This window comes from Acomys russatus, chromosome 24 (assembly GCF_903995435.1).
Source record: "Acomys russatus chromosome 24, mAcoRus1.1, whole genome shotgun sequence".
In the NCBI taxonomy this organism is placed as follows: Eukaryota; Metazoa; Chordata; class Mammalia; order Rodentia; family Muridae; genus Acomys; species Acomys russatus.
The window spans coordinates 53,286,244-53,309,007 of NC_067160.1; the positions used below are offsets into that span (position 1 = coordinate 53,286,244).

The 22,764-nt window shown below is 51.9% G+C and overlaps 1 protein-coding gene across 4 annotated transcripts in view; it reads left to right on the forward strand.

The window, feature by feature from the left end:
- Zer1 (zyg-11 related cell cycle regulator) overlaps nt 1-20,566 on the forward strand; it is a 30,368-nt gene extending 9,802 nt beyond the window's left edge. Inside the window, exons 2-16 of one of the 4 annotated variants that reach the window (XM_051166876.1) lie at nt 2,837-3,053; nt 4,768-4,918; nt 5,001-5,437; nt 5,698-5,874; nt 8,082-8,196; nt 8,304-8,450; nt 8,729-8,902; nt 12,812-13,027; nt 14,194-14,235; nt 14,339-14,458; nt 14,966-15,081; nt 15,746-15,949; nt 16,690-16,787; nt 17,492-17,594; nt 19,181-20,566. In XM_051166876.1, coding sequence (XP_051022833.1) covers nt 2,896-3,053; nt 4,768-4,918; nt 5,001-5,437; nt 5,698-5,874; nt 8,082-8,196; nt 8,304-8,450; nt 8,729-8,902; nt 12,812-13,027; nt 14,194-14,235; nt 14,339-14,458; nt 14,966-15,081; nt 15,746-15,949; nt 16,690-16,787; nt 17,492-17,594; nt 19,181-19,238 — 2,316 coding nt within the window. In that variant the 5' untranslated portion in view covers nt 2,837-2,895 and the 3' untranslated portion in view covers nt 19,239-20,566. The remainder of the gene's footprint in view (nt 1-2,836; nt 3,054-4,767; nt 4,919-5,000; nt 5,438-5,697; nt 5,875-8,081; nt 8,197-8,303; nt 8,451-8,728; nt 8,903-12,811; nt 13,028-14,193; nt 14,236-14,338; nt 14,459-14,965; nt 15,082-15,745; nt 15,950-16,689; nt 16,788-17,491; nt 17,595-19,180) is intronic. The other 3 variants (XM_051166878.1, XM_051166877.1, XM_051166879.1) reach the window with 3 other exon arrangements.
- Nucleotides 20,567-22,764: the final 2,198 nt, after the last annotated feature.

Genomic DNA, 22,764 nt, shown 5'->3' on the forward strand with positions numbered 1-22,764 from the left:
TGCTCAGCATCCGCTGTCTCCAGTTACCTCCCAGTTCACAGCACCTTACACTCCCTCTGCAGTTCCGTGTCTTCACCAGTGCGTGCTGTTTGCAGTTGAGCTGGCTGGCAGTGGGAAGTGGCATCTCATTGTGGGTTGGTGTGCATTTCCCTGATACCGAGGGAACACGATGAGTGCCCTTCGGAGGCATCGTCCTTCAGGAGGTGCCTGGGGACCGTCTGCCCACCTTGGCACTGGTGCATGCGATGTTCCTCTCCTTACTGGTCTATAAATATTGTCTATATCTTTTTAATCTGTGGGCCCAAGGGCATGTACCACCATGTCTGACTGGTGCCAACCATTTTTAATCTCTTTATTGAATTGTAGTATACACGTGAATGTTGACAGTGAAGACACCTGTGTGTCCACGCAGAGGGATGACCAGATATGCATTTGTAGTCTGTGGCTCTTCCTCTTCCTCCTCCTTCCTCCTCTACCTCCCCAGAGTCTCCATTATGCTGCCTAAGCTTGAACTGGGTTTCGTGATCCTGCTCCTTAGCCTCTTCCAAGAGCTGGGATTGCAGGTGCATGGCCAGGCTAGGCTGCTGGTGTCTTTTTGTGAAATCGTTGCCTACTGTTATGGCATGGTGCACCCTTTCCTGCATGGGCCTGCAGTGATTTGGCATTAACAAGACATTTCTTCACTCCAGTGCATACGAGTTTAACCTTTTCTCCCTTATGGTTTGCATTTTTGAGGTGTGTTAAGAAGAAATCTTGGGGGAGTGGCAGGGAAACTGGCTCAGTCGTAAGAACACTTGCTGCTCTTGCAGAGGCCCTGGGTTTGGTTTCCAGCACCCACATGGAGGCTCACAACAATCTAACTCCAGTTTTAGGACGCTTGATTTCTTTTTTGAGCTCTGTGGGTACTGCATGCCCCCGGAACTAGAATTCTGGTCACTTGTGAGCTACCATGTAGGTTCTGGGAATTGAGCCCAGGGCCTCTGCAAGAGCAGTAGATGAGGGGCTGGAGAGATAATTCAGAGGTTAAGAGTACTCACTGGCTCCTCTTCCAGAGTTCAATTCCCAGCAACCACAGGGTGGCTCACAACCATCTATAATGAGATCTGGTGCCCTCTTCTTGCCTATAGGGGTATATGCAGGCAGAATACTGTATACATAATAAATAAATAAATCTTAAAAAAAAAAAAAAGACTTCATTTATAAAGTAACAATTTGAGCATAATTCACAGACCATGCATTCCATCCATTTAAAGTATCCAGTTCTGTGGTTTTAGTGTGCACCCAGTATGCACCCATGACTGTCATCACTCCCAAAGGAAACCCCATCTTCAGGAGCAGCCACTCCGGTTTCCTCCGACACTAGTTTCCTTCTGTCTATGTAGATTTGCCTTTTGTGGCTGCACATTCCATTGACTATGTTGTAACCTTCATAATTGATTCCTTTCATTCATTCATTCTTTCTTTCTTTTAAAGGTTTTTTGAAATAGGATTTCTCTGTGTAACAACCCTGGCTATCCTAGGCTCGATTTGTAGACCAGGCTGGCATTTAATTCACATAGATCCACCTGCCTCTGTCTCCTGAGTGCTGGGATTATCGGCGTGTGCCACCACACCCAGCCCTCATAATTGATTTCTTCAGTTAGCATGGCCCAGTGTTCTATGAGTACTTTTGTGACTAGATAATATTCAACTTTTTATTTGAGTCAGGGACTCACTCTATAGCTCAGCTGGTCTGGGACCCCTGACCCTCCTGCTTCTGTTTCCAAAGTACTGGGATTACAGGTTCACACAGCCTTTTAAAATACTAATTTGAAGCCGGGCGTGGTGACACACTTCTATACCCAGCACTCGGGAGGCAGAGGTAGGCGGATCTCTGTAAGTTCGAGGCCAGCCTGGTCTATAAAGTCAGTCTAGGACAGCCAAGGCTACACAGAGAAACCCTGTCTCGGGGAGAAATACTAATTTGAGGACAGGCGTGGTGGCGCATGCCTTTAATCCCAGCACTTGAGAGGCAGAGGCAGGCTGATCACTGCGAGTTGGAGGGCAGACTGGTCTACAAAGCCAGTTCTAGGACAGCCAAGGCTACACGGAGAAACCCTATCTTGAAAAACAAAAACAAGATGCTAAGCCGGGTGTGGTGGCGCTCCCCTTTAATCCCAGCACTCGGGAGGCAGAGGCAGGCGGATCGCTGTGAGTTCAAGGCCAGCCTGGTCTACAAAGTGAGTCCAGGACAGCCAAGACTACACAGAGAAACCCTGTCTCGGAAAAAACAAAACAAAACAAAAACAAGATGCTAATTTGAGCCCAGCATGGTGGTGCGCGCCTTGGATCCCAGCACTGGGGGGCGGGGCAGAGGCAGGAGGATGATGTGAGTTCTAGGACATCCTGGTCTACAAATTGAGTCTGGGACAGCCAGGGCTACACAGAGAAAAAAAAGGTGCTAATTTAAATGTGATGGACAGATGGGGCTTCTCTTTCCACACTCAAAAAAGTAGATGTGTGCTTTTTTTGTTTTGTTTTGTTTTTTCGAGACAGGGTTTCTCTCTGGGAGCCCTGGGATTAAAGGTGTGTGCCACCATGCCCAACTAGACGTGCACTCTTTTTTTTTTTTTAAGGTTTATTTATTTATATAGTACTCTGCCCACATGTGAGCCAGCAGGCCAGAAGAGGCCACTAGATCACATTACAGATGGTTGTGAGCCACCATGTGGTTTCTGGGAATTGAACTCAGGACCTCTGGAAGAGCAGGCGGTGCTCCTAACCTCTGAGCCACCTCTCCAGCCCCTAGACGTGTACTCTTATCTGCAGCTCACTTGGCTTCTTTTCTCCTGCCCAGGCTGTGGCCCTGCCCATGGTATTGTGATTATTGGAAATTCATAGCTGCCTTCTCCCAGCATGGCATCTGACACACCTGAGTCCCTGATGGCCCTCTGTACTGACTTCTGTCTCCGGAATCTTGATGGCACCCTGGGCTACCTGCTGGACAAGGAGACCCTGCGGCTGCATCCAGACATCTTCCTGCCCAGTGAAATCTGTGACCAGCTAGTCAACGAGTGAGCAAGGGACTCCCCAGGGCTGGAGGGTTGGGGACAAATGTGAGAGTGAAACACGAGGTGGCAGTTAAGATGGTGTGTTCAAATCATCACAAGGGGGCCATGGCTGTGAGTGTGGCAGTTAGGGATAATAATGGTGTGGTGTGTGTTACCATAGAGAGATGGCAGCGGTGCGTTGTGCACACGTGAAGGAATGTGTGTATATATACATGTAGGGTTATGCAGCACAGAACTCGGGTGTGAAGCAGCATGTGTGTGTTTAGGGATGAGTTAGTATAAAATGCTGCGTGTAAATTGGGGCATTATGGGTCACCCTGTGTGTGTGCTCACACCTGTGTCTACACATCTGCACTACATACACACGTGTTTACATGTGTGCCAAGACCAGAACAGCAGGCCTGTGATCAGAGCCTGGCTCCTCAGGTGGTCTCTCTGCAGCCTCCTGGTGGGCCCCTTGCTGTGGGTGCCTGCAGCGCAGTGTGGGTATGCTCTCTGAGCACTTAGCTGTATACCAGCGATCCCAGCAAGAAGCCATATTGCATCAGAGAGTTTCTCAGCCACATGGGAATGAAGGACTGAGCTTCTGATGCTATTCTCAGCATTTGATGTGGGCCAGGCACGGGATTGGACACTGGCACCAGAGTGGAGAGCACCTCACCGAGGGAACGTTAGGAGGGAGGAGCCTTGCCATGAGCCGGCTCCATAGGAGTGAGAGCTTCCAGACATTTCCTGTCCTTCCTTCTGCCTTTCTGGTGGTGTTTTGGGGTTTTGGCTGGTTGGTTTAATTTTTGTTCTTTAAACAAACAGGGTCTTACTATATAGTCTTGGCTGGCCTGGAACTCACTTTATAGACCAGGCAGCCAGGCTATCCTTAAACTCAGAGATCCGCCTAGCTGTGCCAAATGCTGGCATTCAAGATGTCCAATACCATGCCAGGTTCTTTTCTTTTCTTTAGTTTTTGTTTCTTTTTTTCAAGACAGGCTTTCTCTGTGTGGCCTTGGCTGTCCTAAAACTCACAACGTAGACAAGGCTGGCCTCAAACTCACAAAGATCTGCCTGCCTCTGCCTCCTGGGTGCTGAGGTTATAGGCATGTACCCACCCACCCCACCCCCATACCCAGCTGGCTTTTTTTCTTTTTAAGAGCCACCGTGCAGGTGCTAGGAACTGCATAGCAGTCCTCTGCAAGAACAAGCACTCTTAATGGCTAGACTGTCTCTCCAGGATAGCCCAGGATCCTTGGCTAGGTAGCGTTCGCTGACAGCTCCACCTCTGCCCCAGCACCCTGCTGGAAGCTCAAAGCCTTTTACTTAATTTGTCTGCCCTAAGGTGCCAGAAGGCTACTAAGAAAAGATGAGTCTGGACTGTGGTGTGGCTGTGGCGAGGTGGTGCGGGCCTGGCATGATGTGATGTGCCTGTGAAGAGGAGCACTTGTGTTGTGTGTGTCAGGGGCATGTTTAGGCTGCTGAAAGGAAGTGCTTGGAACTTCCTGTTGCTAAGAGGTCCATGTACCACAGGTGGTCACCCTGAGCATCACCTTTTGACTCCTGTCCCCCAGGCATCTAATGTAGTCAGAATCTAAGCAGATGTAGTTAAGAGAGAACCAGAGGTATCCGTTGCTTCAGTGATCTCCTAAGTCCTCAGGCACATGGCGTGGGTTCAGAAGGCAGCCCAGGCTCCTAGGCACTCCCTGAGCCAGGCTTGCCTCTCTCACAGATACGTGGAGCTGGTCAGTGCGGCCTGCACCTTTGAGCCACATGAGACTTTCTTCAGCCTCTTCTCAGACCCCCGCAGCACTCGCCTCACTAGGATCCACCTCCGTGAGGACCTGGTGCAGGACCAGGACCTGGAAGCCATCCGCAAGCAGGTGAGACCCCGCCCATCCCCAGAAGCCAGACCTGGGGTGGCACAGGGCAGGCAGAGGAGCTGAGGCTGTTGTGCTGTTCCAGGACCTGGTGGAGCTATACCTGACCAACTGCGAGAAGCTGTCCGCCAAGAGCCTGCAGACGCTGCGGAGCTTCAGTCACAGTCTGGTGTCCTTGAGCCTCTTCGGCTGTGCCAACATCTTCTATGAGGAGGACAACCCGGGGGGCTGTGAGGACGAGTGCCTGGTCAACCCTACCTGCCAGGTGCTGGTCAAGGACTTCACTTTCGAGGGCTTCAGCCGCCTACGCTTCCTCAACCTGGGCCGCATGATTGACGGTGTCCCCGTGGAGTCACTGCTTCGGCCACTCAACTCACTGGCTGCCTTGGACCTCTCGGGCATCCAGACGAGTGATGCCACCTTCCTAACACAGTGGAAGGACAGTCTGATGTCCCTTGTGCTCTACAATATGGACCTTTCAGATGACCACATCCGTGTCATCATCCAGCTGCACAAGCTGCGGTGAGCTGCCCACTCAGGCATCCGGCACAGGGGCGGGAGGGCAGAGGGTGGAGGAAAGGCATTGTCAGTCCTGGGTTCCTCGGCCACAGCAGGGAAAGCTTTGTGTGGAACAGAGAGAAGGAGCCCACTACTGCTAGTGAGGGCACCCTAATCTCAAGCAGGGCTTCCCCCAGAGTTCTCTGGGGAACCTGTGAGAGGTGTGGGCCTCCCCTGCTGTGGCCTGAAGGAATAAGATCTCGGTCTGTGGCCCCGCCCTCCAGCCACCTGGACATCTCCCGAGACCGCCTCTCCAGCTACTACAAATTCAAGCTGACCCGGAAGGTGCTCAGCCTCCTGGTGCAGAAGCTGGGGAACCTGATGTCCCTAGACATCTCTGGCCACATGATCCTAGAGAACTGCAGCATCTCCAAGATGGATGAGGAAGCAGGACAGACCAGGTGAGTACCCAGCTCTGTGGCTCCTGGGAGGATGCCATTTACAGAGCCTGAACCAAACACCTTGTGCCAAGTCCTGTGCTGGGCACTAGAGATGAGAAGCAAGCCATCGAGGCCAGTGTGGGGATGCATTCCTTTAACCCAGTACTCCAGCGTATGCCCATCTCTGTGAATTCGAGGCCAGCCAGGGCTGCATGGCTTTAAAAAGGGGGGTGGGGCTAGAGAGCTGGCCCCTTGGTTCAAAGCACACGGTTTTCTAGAGGGCCTGGGCTTGAGTCCCAACACCCACAAGAGGACTCAGAACCTGTCTATAGTTCAAGAGACCTAGCATCTTCTTCTGGCCTCTGCAGGCACTAGGCATGCTCAGAAAGTAAAACATATATACACACAAAACACCCAACCCCACAAAGTTAAAATAATCAATCATTTATTTATTTATTTTTGTTTTTCTTTCTTTTTTTAATATTTATTTATTTTATGTATATGAGTGCTATGTCTGCATGTACACCTGCCAGCCAGAAGAGGGCATCAGATCTCATTATAGATGGTTGTGAGCCACCATGTGGTTGCTGGGAATTGGACTCAGGACCTCTGGAAGAGCAACTAGTGCTCTTAATCTCTGAGCTATCTCTCCAGCCCCCTTATTTTTTTCGAGACAGGGTTTCTCTGTGTAGCCTTGGCTGTCCTGGACTCACTTTGTAGTCCCAGCTAGCCTCAAACTCAGGTCCACTTGCCTCTGCCTTCCAAGTGCTGTGATTAAAGGTGTGTGCCACCACTCCTGGCTTTGTTTTTAAACTCTATTTTATTTGGGGTATTGACGCCTTTACCTCCTTTCTACCTACCCCTTAACCCTGGGTATGAGAAAGAAAGTTAGTGGGGAGAGGGGATGCAGACCCCTTTACTTCTCCCAGCTGTTTAGGGTCAGTGGGGTTCTTTGGGGGCAAAACCAATCTCCATCAGCAGCCAACAGTAGCCTCTGAGGCACTCCATTGGTCTCTGGTCACTCCAAACTGCTACTGGCCTCAGGCCACCACTTCAAGCTGTGCTTCCAAGCTCTCCTGTTTGTCTTCTGAGTCCTATACCACGCCCCTCTCCTTGCCTTGGCTCTTACCAGCTGGCAAAGACCACACTCTCACCCATGAGACAGTTATAAGCTGTTGACAAACTCAAGCCCAAACCAAGATCCCACACTTGGATTAAAACAAAAACATATTGCCAGGCATGATAGCGCACGCCTTTAATCCCAGTACTCGGGACACAGAGGCAGGCAGATCGATGTGAGTTCAAGACAGCCTTGGTCTACAAAGTGAGTCCAGGATAGCCAAGGCTACACAGAGAAACCTTGTCTCAGAAAAAAAAAATCAAAAATGTATTAACTGAGTTTGCAAAGAAACCAAAACTTCCACTACAGTGCTCACATTCAAGTATACACAAGCACACATACATAAACATTGAATAAATTAACAAAGGAAGAAAGAAGGAAGTTATTCTGGGTACTGGCCCAGAAGGGCACGCTCAGGGCTGCCATAAGCCCTTCTGAATTTGATAAAGAGATCACGTCACAGCATGGGGTCAACATGCACAAAGACTTGGGGGCCATAGGTGGAATGCCCAAGGAACAAACAACAGCAGGCATGGTGGTCTGGTGGGAAGTGGCAGGCAGTGGTAATTGCTCCTAGGGGTTCCTCAGGTGTCACCGTAGCCAATCCATGCCTCTGTGGCCTGGTGGTGAGAGCTAATCCCAGGCCAGCCACTGTAGCTGACCGCAGCCCCTCCTCAGCCGTAGTTCATGTGGATGGCAGAGGAGCTTATCCTGGCTTGTTAGGACTGCACGTGATACCTTTCAAGGGAGGCAGAGCTAGCAGCTCCCAGCCCATGCTCTTCTACTCTGCCTTCCGTCCTTCCATCAGAAGTGTGGGGGCTGCGAATGCAGCTCAGGTCGTAGAGTGTTTGCCAACGTGTACAAAGCCCTGGGTTGACCCCCAACACAGCATAAGCCAGGCGTGGAAGAAAGCCTGTGCCTGTAATCCCAGCTTGAGAGGTGGGGTAGGAGGATCAAGAGTTCAAGGCTGGTCCTAGCTACACGGTGAGTTGGGCAGGGACAGGATAAAGCTACAAGCCTTGTTTCTCTGTGGATGAAATGCCTAGTCCACAGGGGAGCCCAGGCTAGGTGCAGCCAGGTTGCCAGCTCCAGCATGCTCTTTTCCCAGCACCGAGCCTTCTAAGAGCAGCATCATGCCTTTCCGGGCTCTGAAGAGGCCACTGCAGTTCCTCGGGCTCTTTGAGACCTCCTTGTGTCGCCTCACGCACATTCCAGCCTACAAAGTAAGAGGCGGGGTGTGGGAAGAAGTGGCCGCTGAGTGCACTGCCCAGCCTGGGTGCAGCCACCACTACCTGCCCTCTGGGTTGTCCTGACCGTGTTCCGTCACTAGGTAAGTGGTGACAAAAATGAAGAGCAGGTGCTGAACGCCATTGAGGCCTACACAGAACACCGGCCTGAGATCACTTCCAGGGCCATCAACCTGCTGTTTGACATTGCGCGCATTGAACGCTGCAACCAGCTTCTGCGGGCCCTGAAGGTCAGCTCAGACCCCAAGGCCCTCAGGGTCACAGACATCCCTGCCCCCCTTCTGTATCCTTCTGCCCCCACTCTTGATTTCAGGGTAATAGGCAGCTTTGACTTCGAAACTTCCACCCCTTTGGCAGGGCTTGGCTTCCCTGCCAACTTGTTCAGGCCCCGCCCGAGTGCCTGCTCTCCTCACACCTATCCAGGAGTGCAGGGCTAGGGCCAGCCTTTCCCCAGAGGAGCTGTGGTGACCACACTTCCAGCCCCAGCCCCCACCCTGTCTTCACACAGCTGGTCATCACAGCCCTCAAGTGCCACAAGTATGACAAGAACATTCAAGTGACCGGCAGTGCAGCCCTCTTCTACCTGACCAATTCTGAGTACCGCTCGGAGCAGAGCGTCAAGCTGCGCCGGCAGGTCATCCAGGTGGTGCTGAATGGCATGGAGTCCTACCAGGAGGTGACGGTGAGCCCCTGCCTGCTGCGGCCTGCATGCTTTGCCCAGGCTCCAGACACGCATGTCTCCCAGGCTTAAGTGGCCTTTGCCAGTTTCCCCTGCACAGAAACCTGCCTCTGCCAGGTGGAGGCCCATAGCCCCCCGTCTCTGCCCTCTGAGCGCCAGATGTGCCACCTCCCCTGCCCCTCTATCCCTATCACTGTTGGGGTTGGGTTCTAGCCCCTCCTTTTAATTATAAATTAATGAGAACATTTACCATAGAACAGTTAGAGATATAAAGGTAGCCTTGCACTGACACCCTGTTCTGACGTTTAGTCTATGCATGACAATTCTGTAGATGGTCATTGGCGCTGCTCTGGGTGCTCTGTATGTGATGTGGCTGTTTGCCTCTATCAGGTGTGAATGTGCAAGCAAGTTTTTTTTTGGGGGGGGGGGTTGGTTTTGGGTGTGACACACATGCTATGACATGGGGTCAGAGAACAACTTTTGGGGAGTCAGTTTTCTCCTTTGACCTGTTTTATTATTTGTTTTCTTTTCTTTTGAGACAGGGTCTTACTCTGTAGTTCTCTCCTGGCACTCTTAGATAAACTAAGCTGGCCTCAGACTCACAGAGATCTCCCTGTCTCTGCCTCCAGGACTGATTAAAGATGTACACACACTGGTCCTTTAATGCCAGTACTAGTCAGTGCTAGCATTAAAGGCATGGTGGATATCAGTGTGTTTGAGCTTGGCTTTGAAAACTTGTCTCCCAAGAAGAGACTTGATACCCTATGAGCATATACAGGCGGAGGAGGTCCCCCTCAGTAACAGTCATAGGGGAGGGGAGTAAGGGGGAAATGGGAGGGAGGGAGGAATGGGAGGATACAAGAGATGGGATAACAATTGAGATGTAATATCAATAAATTAATAAAATATATTAAAAAAGAAAAAAAAAAACTTGTCTCAGGCAAAAGAGAAAAAGAAAACATGGAAATCAGCCATGCTGGCCCTTACCTGTGATCCTAACCTGGGGAGGCTGAGGCGGGCTTGAGGTCTGGGCTTTGGAATAAAACTCTGTCTCAAGAAGAAAATGGGGTGAGGAGAGGTGGATGGTTCAGCAATTAAAAGCACCATCTGCTATTGCAGAGAACCCAGGTTCAAATCCTATATTGCACATCCATCTGTAATGCCAATCCTATTAAATACAGCACCATCTTCTGGCCTCCATGGGCACTGCATGCATGTGATACACAGACATAATATGCTAGCAAAACACCCACATACCCACAGAAGAAATTAAAAAAAAAAAAAAAAAAAAAGGAGTTGTTACGCAGCGGTGGTGCACACCTTTAATCCCAAGACATGGGAGGCAGAGGCAGGTGGATCGCTGAGTTCAAGGCCAACCTTGTCTACAAAGCAAGTTCAGGACAGCCAAGGCTACACAGAGAAACCCTTTCTTGAAAAACCGGAAAACAACAAACAAACAAAAAAGGAGCTAGGACACTAGCTTTCTGCACAAGCAATAGCATATAAATATTGTAGAGGGTTACCTTTAAACTCTAAGGCAGAAGGACTCCCTGAGTTTGAGGCCAGCCTCATCTACAGAGTGGATTCCACTGGCCTTGTCTGTAGAGTAAGTGCCAGAGCTACACAGATAAACTCTGTTTCAAACTGGAAAGAAAATAAACTTTAAAATGAACTTTGGGCCAGGGGTGTAGCTCAGTGATGGAGCACTGGCCTAGCATGTACACGGCATGAGGTCCAGGTTCAGTTCCCAGCATTGCAAAATATGTGTGTGCATGGGTGTTAATATGATAAAGGGGAAAAACAGATATTGCCTAAGGGACCATACCCTCTAGTGTGATCAATAAAGCATGGTAAATGTCAATATTTAATAAGGAAATAGGGCTGAATAGATGGCTCAGTTGTTAAAAGCACTTGTTAAAAGCAGGGAAGTGGTGTGCATGCCTTTAATCCCAGCACCTGACCCCAGGAGGTGGGGTCAGGTGGATCTCTGTAAGTTCAGGGCCAGCCTGGTCTACCGATTGAGTTCCATGGCTACACAGAGAAGCCCTGTCTTGAAAACAAACAAAAAAACCTCCAACCAAAAGCCGGGCGTGGTGGCGCACGCCTTTAATCCCAGCACTCCGGAGGCAGAGGCAGGCGGATCACTGTGAGTTCGAGGCCAGCCTGGTCTACAAAGCGAGTCCATGATGGCCAAGGCTACACAGAGAAACCCTGTCTCGAAAAACCAAAAAAAAAAAAAAAAAAAACTCCAAATAAAAAGCACTTGTTACCCTTGCAGAGGACATGGGTTTAGTTGCCAGCGCCCATGTGTGCCTCACAGGGGCTATAACTCCAGCTCCAAGGGATCCAGCAACTTCGTACCCCCCCAGCACAAGATATGTGTGTGTGTGTGTGTGTGTGTGTGTGTGTGTGTGTGTGTGTAGAACGTGGTATATATGCATGCAGGCAAACACTCATTCACATAAAGTAAGTTTAAAAACATAAAATAAATGTTTAATAATGAAGGGAAGGAGGTAAATGATCAGCATAGCACACACATCATAAATGTGCGGGCTCAGAAAGAGCAGCTGAGAGGGTGTGGCTAGGCTTTGTGCACTGCCGACGGGAGGACAGGCCAGCGCAGCCGCCTCCTGATCCAGTGGGCCCTCAAGCAAGCCAGGCTTAGTGGAGGCAAGAGGAGGAGAAGGTTAGTGTCATCCTCCACTGTGTTAGGAGCCAGCCTACACTACATGAGCCCCTCTCAAGAAAACAAAACCCAGAAATTACCCCCCCACACAAGTATGTGTACCTTAGTGCTGCTGGGTTATGGGTGCTGGAGAGCATGTATAACTTCATGGGCAGTGGCCAAAGTCCATTAGCAGGAGACTTGGTGGATAGACTGAGGTGCCATGAGAGAACACTGCTCTGCAATGAGAGTGAGTGCATTTCAGCTGCATGTAACAGCGTTTGCCCTTGTGAGCATCCTGAGCAGTGAGTGTGGCTTGCTGGGAAGGTTAAAAGGGTCTGTCTTTTTTTTTTTTTTTTTTAAGATTTGTTTATTTATTATTACATATACAGTGCTCTGCCTACATGTATACCTGCAGGCCAGAAGAGGGCATCTGATCACATTATAGATGGTTGCGAGCCACCATGTGGTTGCTGGGAATTGAACTCAGGACCTTAGAAGAACAGACAGTGCTCTTAACCTCTGAGCCACCTCTCCTGCCCGTAACAGGGTCTTATGGTCATGAAGGGACTTTGGATGTTGGCAGGGTAGTGTCGTGGCAAAAGTAGTGGTTACATGGAGTCTTCTTTTTAATAATTATATACCAAAATAAAAAATTATATACCATACAAGATTTTCATGTTTTTACATTTTATTTTAGAATAACCTTGATAAAAATGAAAAGCAAAGGCTGGAGAGATGGCTCAGCGGTTAAGAGCACTGACTGCTCTTCCAGAGGTCATGAGTTCAATTCCCAGCAACCACATGGTGGCTCACAACCATCCACAATGAGATCTGGTACCCTCTTCTGGCCTGCAGTACATGCAGGCATAATACTGTATACATAATAAATAAATAAATATTAAAAATCACTGTTTATTGAAGCCCTTGCTTTGGTTATTATAAAAAAAAAAAAAACGAAAAGCAAGACAAGCCTTAGTTGAGCATGGTTGTGCATCCTTGCAGTTTCAGGTCTTGGGGCTGAGGCAGGAAGGATGAAAATAGAGAGCCTATATGGTGACCTTGAAATCAGCCTGGACTATATGACACCCTCAATTCCAACTCAAAAACCTTCAAACCAAACAACCCAAAAAGCCTGGTAGCCTCCTCTTCCAGAGTACCTTCCCAGCCCTGGGTGGCCTCTGGCCTGGAGCCCTGTCCCAAATCTGTCCCTGAACATGCTCCACTTGTCTCCCAACCTGGCCCAGGTGCAGCGGAACTGCTGTCTGACCCTCTGCAACTTCAGCATCCCAGAGGAACTGGAGTTCCAGTATCGCCGGGTGAATGAGCTGCTGCTGAGCATCCTGAGCCCCACACGGCAGGACGAGTCTATCCAGAGGATTGCCGTGCACTTGTGCAATGCCCTGGTCTGCCAGGTGGACAATGACCACAAGGAGGCTGTGGGCAAGATGGGCTTTGTCGTGGTATGTGAACTTGCCCGCCCTTGTCATCCTGTCCTCTGTCAGTGAGGCTTCAGGAGGACCTGGGCTGCGGGGTAGGAGTGGGTAGGAGAAGGCTTTAGGGTAGACGCAAGGAAATTCATGTCCTTTCTTTATTTGGAGGTGTGGTGGGGGAGGGGACTGCTAAGGACTGAATGCAGAGCCTGGCGAATGCTAGGCAAGCCCCAGCGCTGAGCTTCACACACATACTTTGAAGACTTTCTTTCTTCCCCTTTCTTGTTTTCAATTATGTGTCAACGAGTGCTAGTGGAGGCCACAGTTGTTTGATCCACCTGGAGCTGTTGTTACAGGTGGCCATGAGCTCTCACATGGGTGCCGAGAACTGAACTTGGAACCTAACCACGGAACCGTCTCTACAGTCCCCCAGAAGAGCTGGTTGTTGTTTGAGACAAGGTCTTTCTGTGTAGCCCCGCTTGGTTAGCCTAGAACTTGCTGTGTAGACCAGGCTGGGCTCAGACTCAGAAAGACCAGCTCCCTCTGCCTCCTCCTGAGTGCTGGTATTTAAGGTGTGCACCACCATGCCCACCTCAGAGTTGCTTTTGTTTTGTTTTGTTTTGTTTTTACAGACAGGGTATCTCTGTGTAGTCCTGGCTGTCTGGAACTCGCTCTGTAGACCAGGCTGGCCCGGAGCTCAGAGATCCACCTGTGTCTGCTTCCCAAGTGCTGGGATTAAAGGTTGTACCATTGTGCCTGGCTTTCAGAATTGCTTAATGTGACTGTTGCTTATGACTGTGTGGCCTTTTCTGTCTTTTAACTACTTCCACTCAGCTCCATGCAGGATGCCCTGTGACAAAAGACCCAGGGTTGGCCCTTCCGACAGTATGCCCTTCTGGCCTGGTATGAATAAATTCTTAGCCTAACACATGGAACAGGATAAATATGGAAGGAAAGCAAGAGTTGGGGATTAGATGTGTGATTACCACCCTTACTTTATCTCTGGGGAAGTGCAGCCCAGAGCAGGGGAGCACTGTGCCATGTACCAAGGGTTTGTTCTTGACCAGCTTCAAACAGCCTCCCAAAGTCACTGTAGAGTTGGGCGTGGCCAGCCTGCAGCTCCCGGGACAGTCAGCGGCTCCCTGTGTGCCCGGCTGCCAGGCTAGCTTCAGGCAGCCTCTCTCCTCTGCCCGCAGACCATGTTGAAGCTGATCCAGAAGAAGCTGCTGGACAAGACGGTACGTAGGGCCTCACACACTCTGCCCTCACGCCAGACGCTTCTGTGCCAAGGTTGGCCATGTGTCCTTAGGAGGACACAGCTGAGCTGCGCCTCCCCCACAGTGTGACCAGGTCATGGAGTTCTCCTGGAGCGCCCTGTGGAACATCACAGACGAGACACCCGACAACTGCGAGATGTTTCTCAACTTCAATGGCATGAAGCTCTTTCTCGACTGCCTGAAGGTGGGCACTGCCTGGGCTGCCACCCGCCCCACAGACTGCTGCCCCACAGATGCCATCCCACACAAGCTTCCCATGGCACACAGGACACCCACACAGTGTTTGCTGCTAAGAAAAGTGTCAGGGACCTCCCCTTGGGCATGCCACCCACCTGGGCCTCCTGAGATCCCTTCTGCCAGGGAACCCCCAGCCTGTGCTCACAGCAGTCTGTTCTGACTGCCCACTAGATACAGTTCTGCCCAGAAAGTAGGTCTGTGTTTTTTTGCTGTAGCTTCTGAGGGGCTCCCCAAAAAGTTTCTTCTAAGCTGTGGCAAGTGGAGCCACACTTGTCCCAAGGTAAGCTCTCCGCCTCTTCTCCAGTCACGGGAGCACTGGGAAGTTAGGGTCAGCCTACTGCCCCTCTCCTTTGTCTAGAAGAGCCACCCAGATAGGTGCCCCAAACCCTGCAGGGTAGCAGTGTCAGACATCAAGTGACCGAGTACGAAGGCCTCGGCGGCTCTCGTTCCCCAGGAGTTCCCAGAGAAGCAGGAGCTGCACCGGAACATGCTCGGGCTCTTGGGGAATGTGGCGGAGGTGAAGGAGCTGCGGCCTCAGCTGATGACCTCCCAGTTCATCAGCGTCTTCAGGTTGGTACCTCAGGGCTGACAGAGTGCTCAGAGCAGCTGTGTGGACTGTGGCCACGCTGTGCTCAGTCTAGGTTTCTGGGCCTGATGGTGCTTTCTATCTGTAACGATTTTTCCTTTCAGTTGATTTTGTTTTAAACTATGTGTATGTGAGCGATGGGTATGAGCTCATGAGAGCAGCTGCCCACAAAGCCCAGAGGCTTTGGGCCTTCCTGGAGCCAAAGGGTGCAAGCAGCTGCAGGCCACATTGGCTACTGGGAACCTAACGCCAGCCTCTGAGAGAGCAGTGTATGCTCTTAACCACTGGGTGCTTTCTCAAGACCCTGTGTGTTTTATTCTTTCAACCTGCCTCAGATGGCAGTAATGCCACATCCTTTTTTTGAAGGACTCTGTGAATAACAAGTGGGTGGATGATGTGACAACGAGGTTGTGATCCTAGCACTTGGAGGGGGGGGGGGCGGAGAAGGAAGCTTGGCTACATAGCAAGTTGCAGGCCTGCCTGAACTACATGAGATCCTGACTCAGAAGCAAACAAAAAAGACCCAAGTAATCCACAGACCTGCCGTCCTGGTGCTCGAGGCTGCACCAGGAGCTATGGCCCCTTGGTGTCAGGGGTCTACATTGTGCCATAAGTGGGTGATGGGCTTTTCTTTCTCCCTCCTGGTAGCAACCTCCTGGAAAGCAAGGCCGACGGCATTGAGGTTTCTTACAATGCCTGTGGTGTCCTATCCCACATCATGTTCGATGGGCCTGAGGCCTGGGGTGTCTGTGAACCCCAGCGGGCAGAGGTGGAGGAGCGTATGTGGGCGGCCATCCAGAGCTGGGATATCAACTCCCGAAGGAATATCAACTACAGGTCAGAGATGGGAAGGTACACAGCATGGAGAGTCAGAAGCTGCTTGTTCCAACATGGTGTGGCCAGAGCTTTCCACCCTGGTCCTGTTCTCCAAAGGCGTTTGCTCTCACTCACTGTAAGATCCAGTGTGTGACGGGCACATTTCCCACTCATTAACACCTGTGTGTATCCAGGCCTGTACTTTATGCATGCTTGATACAGAGCTAAATACATAGCAAAAACACAAATCACCTGTGATCCGCCCCCGTCAGGCTGGCCTTGGTCCTTACTGAACTGTGGGTGGACTGCAGTCACCAGGTCAGTCCCTTCCCTGTGCCACGCTGCCCGTGCAGCTGGCCTTCAAGTGAAGCAGTCATTTGAAAGGCTGGGCCAAGATGTGTGGCTTGCTCAGGCCCCAGGTCCCTGGGAGACAGGAAGCTGCCTCTCAGGGCCCCTCTGAGGCTTTGCTGATCTGGTCCTTCAGTTTGGGCGCTGGAATGCCAGCCTGACCTAGAGTCACTGTAGGTTATTCCCAGGGCTTCTCCCTTCCTCACCACAGTTTGCTCTCTTGGGTGCTGAGACCCCCAGCTTTCCTGCCCCTCTCCCTCTACTCTGACCGTGGTCTTCTCCAGAGAGAGCTCCTGGGTGGAGTCTACACAGGACCCCTGACATCCACGGGCTTGCCCATGCTGCCCTCAGGACCCTGCCGGGAGGAGAGCTCAAAGGAGAAGACTCGGCCTCTCCTGCCTGGAGCTAATGGCTCTCTCTCCCTGCAGGTCCTTTGAGCCGATTCTGCGCCTCCTTCCTCAGGGCATCTCTCCAGTCAGCCAGCACTGGGCCACCTGGGCCCTGTACAACCTGGTGTCCGTCTACCGTGAGTGCCTCCCTCCCCTGCCTCAGATAACCACTCAGCTGGACACAGAGTGTCCACAGGGAGCTGGCACACAAGAGGGAACACAGAGTTACTGTTGGCCTTGTCCCTCAGCTAAGCCCTCTGTACTGTGGCATCCAGGGTGAGGGCTAGCACACTGCACCATCAGAAGCGACCCAGCCTGCACCATGTGTCTTTCCTCACACTCCCTACCCTACTTGTGAGTGAACTTTCAAGTCTTTTTGCCACTGCCAGGGCAGAAGGGCACCTGTGGTTCCAGCCTGGGTGGTCACTACAGTCACCTGGGGTTGTCTTACTAACAATATCATAAATGCAAGCTGCTGCCTGGGGACTCCGATTCCAGAACTCCTGCGAACCTGTGTCAGGAGACAAAACCTCTCGGGTGTCATGCTCTGGGCCTGTGCTGGGATGGTATTTTCTACAGCACAGATTCTGGGGAACTTGTAAGCACGATTTCTGGGGAAACTTTAAGCCACCAAAGGGAAGTGTCTTTCCCAAGGACTTGACCCTTTTTCCTCTCCAGGTGGACCCAGGAGACTGGGCAGACTGGCCTGTTCCTGCTCCCTTCCAGCAGTGTCCTTCCCCCAGGCAGCAGCTGTAGCAGTTCTGGAAGCAGGGCGGGTGTCTGGGGCACAGGCTGGTAGAAGGCCACCCACCCTCAGTTACCTGCTCCTCCTCCCTTGTAGCTGACAAGTACTGCCCCCTGCTGATTAAAGAAGGCGGCATGCCCCTACTGACGGACTTGATCAAGATGGCCACTGCCCGGCAAGAAACCAAGGAGATGGCCCGGTAAGAGACAAACAGTGCGTTCCTGGCTGGGTACCTTGGTGTGGAGGGCAAGGGGCACAGTGGGAATGGCTGAAATCTTCCAGAGTTCCTCAGGGTTGAATGTGGAACAGACAGTGTATGGGCCTGTGTCGATCACCCGTGGATGACAGACCGGCCCAGCTGTCACTTAGCTTGTCTGCTCTCACCTGCACAGTTGCTTCCTCTGATCCCTGTGAACCCTCCTCGCGCTGAGCTAGCAAGAATTCTGCATTGGTTTTCACCATAGTTATTCCAGTGAAAAAGGACTTGATGTGGTGAGGCCACCTGTACACAGTGCTAGGCTATCTGGATGCAAGTGTGAAGGTGGAGGGCACCAGGGAAAACGTGCCCCTCGTTGGGCTGCAACCTAGCATATGCGGGTGCGCACACATACCCAGATGCTGTCAGTGTGAAGGTTGGGGTGTGCCAGAGTCCTCACTCTGTGTCTCTGTAGGACTCACTGTTGAGGGTTAAGCATCAACTCTGATTGCCCCTCCAGTGTGTGCAAAAGACTGCACACACCACATGTTAGAATCAGTTGGGTTGGTCTTCCTCTCCTCCGGATCCATTCTCATTGGGAAAAGAGTCCTTTGTCATAATTCTGAGCACAGTGTAGCTGAGCCTCAGACAGCTCCCCCATCCCCACCACCAGAACCTGCCCTTTTGGGCTGGGAGGCATCAGCTGGCTCTGCTGTTCATGAAGGCACTATTTTAGTATTAATTAACAAACTGAGTCTCCCTTGGGAGTCCCCCTAGAAAGTGTTAGAAGTGAGCAGGCCTTGCCTACACTCTTTACAGTGGGCTTGGGGCTATCCAGGTCAAACAAAGGTCCTAGAACTTTCCAGTCATCAGGTGGGAATTGTCAGTGAGCCCTCTTGGTACCCTGAGGTCTAAGATACATCTGAGCCAGAATTTCCTTCTGCCATCAAGGAATGAACTGTCCTGGGAGTTTCCTTCTCACAAAGCCCTGATACAGCCTTTTAGCAAATGGAGGGTGCAGTGAACCCCCAAACCCAGAGGCTCCCTGTTGAGCAGACAAGCAGTACAAGGCAAAGGCAGCAACACCAGCAGTGGGTGGCAGTTTCCTCAGAGAGCCCTAAGGGCTGGAGCCAGCATAGCTGCCTGTGCAGATCTCCAGTCCATCTGGGACCCCCCTGTAGACTTCTGCAGAAAGGATGGGCTGGTGTGCAGGGAAAATGCTGAAGAGAGCATCCATGGGTTTGGGAGGGCAGTGGCCGTGTTCACAACCACAGGCCTTATCTCCCAGGTGTTGTGCCAGCCGCTGACACAATGAATCTTTGTCAGTGGACTCTTGTTTTGTTTTGGTTTTGGTTTTTTGAGACAGGGTCTCTCTGTGTAGCCTTGGCTGTCCTGGACTCTCTTTGTAGACCAGGCTGGCCTTGAACTCACAGTGATCTGCCTGCCTCTGCCTCCCAAGTGTTGGGCCTTTAGGCGTGTGCCAGCATGCCCGGCATCAGGGGACTCTTGAGGCTTGTTAGGAGCTGTGGGCCCCTAGGAGGCTCGGCTCTCCTTGGCCACCCTCCGATGCTCTCCCCCATTTTATCCAGCAAGGTGATTGAGCACTGCAGTAACTTTAGAGAGGAGAACATGGACACGTCCAGATAGAGGCCACACAGCTTGGACCGCAGGCCGGGAGGAAGCACTGGAGTCCAGTGGGCAGCTCCCTTCCAGAGCTTCCCGCAGGATGAAGAGACAGTGAGGACTTTTGCACAGCCGATGCTTTTCCTTAATGTTAGTGATATATATATATATATATATTATTATTATTTTATTTTTTATTTTTTGGTTAGGAAGTGTGAAGTTTTGTGTGTATGACTTCTCCTGAGTCTTTGCAGCTCCTTGCCTCTCTCAGTCCACCTGCAAGCTTTCATTGCCGCTGTGTTCACTCCTGCCCCAGCCAGGCTTGCCTCTAATGCTGTGAGTGTCCAGTCCCTTCCCAGGGATCACAGGCCCTGGCCTGGCTTCTGCCTGTTGTGGGAGGAGCCGGCCTTCCCGGGCTGTTCAGCATCCCTGATCCTTGCCTGAGTGCTCTGTGCGGGCTCCCAGGTAAGGCAGATGAGGTTTGGGTCTCCCAAAAGCCTCGGTGCTCCAGGCTGTGAGCATCTGGGGCCAGAGAGTAAGCTATTCCCAGGCCTCAGGCCAAGCAGCTCCTGTCCAGAGGATCCTGGAGAAGCAGGGCTCCGCTGGCCCCTGCTGTCTGGTCAGGTCTGCCCGTGGCCATGCTGCTATGGAGACTGCTTCGAGTCTCCCTCAGGCCCCAGGCTTTTGAAGGCTCCAGCCCAGAGACGGTCAGAACTCAGGGGCAATTCCACTGCCCCTTCCGCCAAACATACCCAAACCACCCCAGCTCTGGCAGCTGGCAGCTTCCGGGACCAGGGTCTCGCCCCTCGTTCTGTAGCCCTGCCAACTCAGTGCCCAGGCCCTCCCACCAGCAGCCGAGCTGAGCCCACCCACTGCCCAGAAGATACTAAAGCTCCCTTCAAGGCAGGAACCCCCAACTCCAGCCTCACAGTGGCAGCGGGAAGCCACCCCCAGACCAGCACTTGGACACTGTCCCTCCAACCCAGTCAGGCTGTCCCTGAGAAGCTGCTGTACTGTGTAGGCACAGTGACAGGCAACTCCCCAGGCGTTCTGTGCACCACCCCACCCTCCTCTGTATCTCAGCGTTGCTTCTCATTGAGACAGCTTTCTTCAGAGACCTGTGCACCCAGCAGGTGTGGAGAGCAAAGCTAACCCTGGAGGCAGCCCTTGGGTGTGGCTTTCTCTGCCCTCTTTTCCTCCTGGGCTTGTTTGATTTTCCAGGCACGTCTGCCTACAGGCAGAAGGGCCCCAGCTGGTCATAGAACTGACCTTTTGAGGAAACCCTCCCTGGCCAGGTTATAGAGGGCTTAGCCATGTGCTCCCCTGGGCAGCACTTGGGCACCTCAGCCCCTCCTTCCCATCCCAGGCCCTTCTGGCAGCAGCTCCCATCCCATCGCTTCACTACCTGGGGTCTGGGGAAATGTCTGTACTTTGAGATGTCACAGAAATACATTTTTGTGCAAAGTGCAGAAGAGTGGTGTCTCTTTTTTTGCAGAGGAGATTGGAGGATACTGGTCTGGGGTGCAGGGGGCCAGGAGCTCCCAGGAGGATCCTGAAGTGTGGGGAGTGTCTGCCATTCTGTCCACATCCCTATGCCTAGACGCTGAGGTCTGAGGCCATGGCTGGCCTCCAGACTGGCATGGGATGGCACAGCTTGCCAGGAAAGACACTAAACATAAACTCACCACTGAAGCAGAGATAGGAAAGGTGCCGCCTGCACCCCTGGGAACGGCGGACATGGCTGAGGAAGTCTGATGGCAGCATCACACAGCTCCCTGTAGAGGAGGAGGGAAGAGCCAATAGCCGTCTGTCCTCCACATGGGGCGGGGCTGAGCTCTCTGGACAGGTGGAACCTGTCAGGGATAGCTTCTCAGCCAGAGGGCCATGCCATGAGGAACAGGGAGATGCAGGACTGAAAGGGGCATGAAGGGATGGGTGGGAGGGCAGAGCTAAGCAGCTGCTAACGAAGCTGAAGTGACCAGGTCAGGCTTTGCCAGGCAGCCCTGCTTTCCCTCTGGGTCCTAGTGTGACTGGGCAGCCCTTGCTCTTACAGGTCCCTGAATTGACAGTGACCACATTGTCACGTGCTCTCCAGACCACCTCGGAGGACTGCTATGACCTGGGAGCTGGCCTGCTTGCAGAGGGCCTCTCTTCCCTGCCAGCAGGACCCACACCAGTCTCTTGCCTGGGTGAATGTCCTCCATCGCGGGCAGCCCTCGGGCCTAGCCAGAAAGGGCATCACATGTGGTGGTTTGCCCTTGAGCTCTGAGTGGGTCAGCCAGTGAGCACGAGTGGTTATCAGGGCCCGCTGAAGCCTGCGTCTAATGTGCGCACCTGTGCTGGGGTTTTCCTTGTGCGCTCGGCCTTCTCATCGCCCTTGGAGCAATCCACAGGTGGGAACATGAACTCAAGGGGAGGTGCCTTTTCACCTCAAGTAACCACAGCGAAGGTGGGAGCACAGGCTGCCCAGGCGCACCAGGTGCTCCTAGCCAAGGTGCCTGAGGCTACAGCACTCGGAGGGATTGTGCACAGCACATGGGGCGTGCTGAGGGTCAGCGCACAGCATGCGGCACAGAACCCCCAGCATCCAGGGCTCTTTTTAGATTCCTCGTACTCTGTGTGAGTGTACCCCACTTGTGTACAGCGCCGATGGTGACCAGAAGAGGGCAGCAGCTCACAGCTATGTACCGCGGGTAAGAACCAAACTTCTCTGACCACTAAAAACTTAATCACTGCACCACACCTGCGGCTGGGCTGACCATGAAGACCTGAGTTCTAGTCCCAAGACCCACATAATGAAAGAAGAGGCCAGACTCCTGCAACCCCTGTACCCCAAAAAGCACAAATGCATACACTAATTTTGTTTTTGTTTTTGTTGAGACAGGATTTCTCTGTGTAGCCATCCTGAAACTTGCTTCCTAGCCCAGGCTAGGCTGGCCTCAACTGCCCGGCTGTTTGTTTTGTTTTTTAAATTTTAAAAACCAACCAAGTGATGGTGGCGCACGTCTTTTATCCCAGCACCCAGGAGGCAAAGACAGGTGATTCTCTGTGAGTTTGAAGCCACTCTGGTCTACAGAATGAGTCTTAATCATCCAGGGCTGTGTTAGAAACCCTGTCTTGATGAACTAAATAAGTATAAATAAATAAACAAACAAACAAACAAACAAACCAAGCACCCTACTGGATGGGGAGATGCCTTGGTAGTTAAGAGCACTTGTGCCTTTTTTATTCTTCTTGGGTTTGGAGTTTGTTTGTTTGTTTGTTTTTGAGTCAGGGTTGGCTGTCTTGGAACTTGCTCTGTAGACCAGGCTGGCTTTGAACTCAGAGATCTACCTGCCTCTGCCTTTTCCCTCCTAAAACTAGGTCTCTCTGTGTTGCTTCCCTTCACTCTATAACCCAAACATTTCGGTCCCGCCTCCTTCTCTCTTCTCTCTCTCTCTTTCCCTCTCCTCCCTCTCTCCTCTTTCTCTCTCTGTTTCTTCCCCCAGCCCCCTGCAAGGCGGCCGAGAGCTTCTACCAATAAGTATTCTATAACTTCGCCTTGCAACTA